Source organism: Cenococcum geophilum (genome assembly GCF_001692895.1).
Source record: "Cenococcum geophilum 1.58 unplaced genomic scaffold K441scaffold_41, whole genome shotgun sequence".
Lineage (NCBI taxonomy): Eukaryota > Fungi > Ascomycota > Dothideomycetes > Gloniales > Gloniaceae > Cenococcum > Cenococcum geophilum.
This window is the reverse complement of record NW_027137599.1, coordinates 413,311-417,733: the sequence shown is the minus strand read 5'-3', so window position 1 is coordinate 417,733 and position 4,423 is coordinate 413,311. Positions and strand designations below refer to the sequence as shown.

General features: G+C 37.2%; 1 protein-coding gene across 1 annotated transcript; it reads left to right on the top strand.

Moving 5' to 3' along the window:
• Positions 1-2,729: 2,729 nt before the first annotated feature.
• Positions 2,730-3,088, top strand: K441DRAFT_616643 (uncharacterized protein; the record flags this gene model as incomplete). Its single annotated transcript, XM_067645750.1, has 2 exons — positions 2,730-2,765; positions 2,846-3,088. Coding segments are annotated over 2 exons (279 nt in total), but the record flags the coding sequence as incomplete, so codon positions are not given.
• Between the last annotated feature and the right edge of the window lie 1,335 nt (positions 3,089-4,423).

Below are 4,423 nucleotides of genomic sequence, written 5' to 3'. Positions count from 1 at the left end.
CTTGCTTCCTTTACATCAAATCTTTAGTTATATCTATATAAGGAATCCTTTTGGCTTATTCTTATCCTCTATAAACTTTTCTATTAATAGCATCTTAATCTTGTCTTTCTTTATACTTTTAAATTATTACAGTAACGCTCTTTAATTATCGTTTATTCCCTTAATAAACTTCTAAATTATGCCATAGTCATTATTTATAAGTCATTATCCTAAATACTAGTATCTCCTCCTAACCCTAAGGTAGTTACTACTGTAAATAGCGTCGTGACTAGTACTATCTTGGGTAGTATATATTTTAACTCTATCAATACTATAACTAGGTAGTAAATATATAATAAAGTCTTATAGAAAATACTGCAGTAGACGTATTAATAGGTTAGGCATATAGGTAAACAAAAGTTAATAACGTAAATATAATTAGTAAAGTAGGTTGCCTAATAGATCAACTCTAACTATATTCCAAGATTTACTATAAAGAGAAGAACTATCTAAGTAGGGACTATGGTCTTTTAAATATATAATCCTGTGCCTAGGAAATATACTAAGTATATTAGTATATTAGTACGTCATTACGTCGCCGATATTTCCACGTTTCTATATTCCTATGTTCCAAACTAATAACGTACTCTATTATGTAACTCGGTTACCCCTTATCCTATAGCTCGATCGGTTCTAGTACCTCCTATACTATCTTAACTGACCTATTTATACCTTCCCTTAGTAGCTCTGCTACTCCCAATATAAGTTCTATAATAATAGGTTTATTATATAGTTATACTATATACAAATTAATTATATTAATATTAAATAATATTAAACAATATTTAAACCTATAAATTTATTATTAGGTAGTAGTATAATATAGAGCTATGAAAAAATAAAAATATAATATATAACTTATATACGGGCTACGTACCCTATACGTAACTTAAAACCTCTCTTTTATGCCTCGTACCAAGACGCCTCTTTTTTAATATTTTATCTCGTAGCCTTTTAAAACCTATTAATATATCTTATTATTCTATTAATTAAGCCTCTTATCTGCCTCGTGCCCTATATTTATATTATAAATAAAGTTTTAATACTATAATTTAAACTTATAATATTTTTTATTATATTTAGTATAATATTTTTAAAAAATTTACTATATAAAAAAGTAGAGTTTTTTTTTAGTTTATACTATTCTATATAATTAATATATATTTTTATGCTATAAAAAGCTTGAGTTACAATATAATAAACTATACCTTTATCTTTATACTAATAGCTATTATAGTTATATAGTTATAATTTAGTATAATTTAGTACTATATACGAGCTAGTTGCTAATTAGTCTTTTATTATATTTTATTATTATAAAATCGTAGTTTTAATATTTAATAGGCTATATTTAAATTTATTATAAAACTCTATTACAAGGTTATTAAGTTATAAGTAGTATAAAAAGGTGTAGTATATTTTAGTAAGGAAAACCGTAAGCCGGCCCGAACTTCTATTGCCGTTATATGTTAAAAATTTCCTTAACAGTAGTGCGTCTGCCAAGGCTATGCCAAGGCTCAACGCACGCAGTCGTTGTATGCGGAGGGTGAGCCATTCAAGGTGGAAGTTGCTAAATTGTGCTAATGTTACTAGAGAGAATCGTAGATAGCACGAGGAAACGCCTCCCCCGATAAGTGAGTGAGCCCTATACAGCTTAATGTGAGTCGTAAGGTTGCAGGCATCGGTGTAGGTGTACTAAAGACCGGAACACATTCCCCGCTTACACACTTGCATTCATAAGTGGCTCTACGGCCATTCAACATTTTTGCTTTTGCCCCGAGCTGACTGATGCCGTGCCAGCGCCAAGTAAAGAGTCCAAGAGGTGGTCCATTGAGCTCTCGAGGATCTAACTCCCTCTTGATGATACACGGATGGCGGTGCACTACCACCACTCCAGATATTCTAAAAATACTAAAATTAATGGAGATTAACCAGTGGCATGACTTTCAAATTCAGCGGACTTAGCCATGGCTATCCGCGAGACAAATTCGTGCAGCCCTGCATGCGAAGATGGCTTGTCACAGCTGTAGGAGCCACGTAAAAGACTCTCTCTATTTGACCGCATGTACTCCACCTGCATGTGGTGCCAATAGTGATGTTGTCTATTAGTCAACTTTGGGCAGTACCTTAAACGGAATCTTCCTACGCTGGCATGAACGGGGACCGCAGGTCTATTGGAAGCATAGCTAGCTGCGTCACTTCCCACGAATATCATGAAGTGTGCTGTCTAAGCGCTATGGTTGCAGTAGCTTCCTATTTTCGTTGGCTGTATTATAGTGGAGATGATCCGCCACGGCTGTTTGATTATGGTCAGCTGTGACTGAGAAAGTATTGGCATTAACAGCTGATCTCTCCTTATCCACGATGCTCGTCACTCTTGATATAAGAGCCCTCCCAAACCCCAAGGCATTCTTTTAAGTAAAAATCCAATCTCAGGTAGCAGTTAAAGCTAAAATAGAGCTGTTCCTAGGAATTTATTCGTTCTGTCTGAAATGGAATTTGCCACAGAGACCTCCCTCCAGGACATACCACCTTTACGCTCGGGTTTGTCTGCTTATAACCCTTGGGATCTAAGTTATCTATGCTGATTTATTTTAGGCGCTATCCTGAGCGTTGTAGAAAAAGACAACGAGTATATTGTTACCCAGTTGCCAAACGATGTGACTCTGCCCAAACCAGTTCCACAGAGCCGCCGAGAAATTAGCTTCACCTTCGGGCCTGTCAAGGTTAGTTGATTTCATTTGTGTCTTTTATCTTTTCCCTAATCGATAGTGATAATAGCATCACCATTTACTAACATAATTAGTTTGTTGGATATGTTGTGACAGAAACTTGGGAGATTGGCGTTGAGATCTATGTCGTAGGAATCAAGATTGGAAATTTCTTTGGGAACGTGAAGCAGGGGCTTGTTATTAAAGTGAATCTCTTCGTCGCGAAGGGTGAGGTTAGATTCTATTTGAAGAATGGCAAGGAAGTCTGGGTACATATTGACTTGAAGTTGACGTTTGACGGATCTTTCTCTACTGATGTCAAACTTCTCACGATCTAAGCAAGGTAGGTCTTGCAGCAGCTTGTTGGTTTGGTTCGAGGGGCGCAAGCTGAGGGGTTTTATGGGTAGATAAGTGCCTGTCCTTACTGAGTAGATAATGAGGAATTTTTCCCCCTTCCCCTACAAACACCTAGATCTATCTTGAAACTTTTTGATAATAGAAAACACCATTTATAGCAGTTTAATAGAGAGTAGAGACTATCCGCCATAGGCGTAAACTCCAAGTACAATACTACAAATTACTTAAGAGAGGCGTCTAGGTGGCCACTATACGGAAGCTCTGCACCCTATACCCCCATTACTATAAGAATTATATATATCTAATATCCGAAATAAATTCAACGTATCCGTGATAAGGTTTGAGGTACGGTCTAGGTTCGGTTCGTCAATCCGAATTATCTAACTATTGGCTTCAGGCTTGCCAATCATTCAATTCAATTCAATTGACGCCTCGAGTTGGTTGAATTGAAAGCTTTGTAAGCAGAGGGTTCAATTGATTGAATTGATTGAATCAATATTGCAACGGTTGCAACTAAATTCAACTGGCATAGTAGTTAGTAACTATCACGGCTCTTGGCATGGCGTTGAGTCACCTTCCCAGTGATGTCAACGGTTAGGTTAGGTTTCAAAAATGAGGCCAAAACCAATCCAAAACACAATTTTAAGGCTTGAACCGGTTAACCCAGATTAACCAGATAACACGTCCTAAAAGTGTTTATTTACGTGTTTTAGCGTGTTTTATGGGCCTTGGCAGAGGTTAGCCTTATTTAGGTTGTGGCGCTTGTCCCCTTAGGGTAAGGCTTAGTAGGAGCTTATGCAGAGGCTCGTGCAGAGGCTCGTGTTTATATTGTAGACGGAGCTATGTGGTTTTATTGGATAACTGGTTTATCGAAATGCCTAATAACCGATCCAAATTGAGTCAATCAAACCGACGAACCGGTTACTCTCAAGATTTTGGTTAAACCGAACCAATCCAAAGAGTAACCTAACCATTGACATCACTGCACCTTCCTGCCGTGTATGTCTTGTTGCGTCCTGCGGGCGCTTCAACTGCCCATCCACTATATCAATTATGCCTTCCTTGTCCCATGATTCTACCGCCATTAAAATTTCAATTATATCAAGCCTATGGGGCTAAATATACGCAGTGTGTCCAAGAGTCAGCTACGCTGTTAGCTTCGCTGCCAAGAGGCTGATAAGATAAGCGGTCGGCGAGCTTATAGAGTTGTGACAGTCAGTCAGCTATAAAACTGCAGCTAGCTGGCAGCTCGCTGTCTTGGCGGTAAGATTTGGTAGTAAGTTAAAGCTTTTATTAGAAGTTAAGGATATTTATAT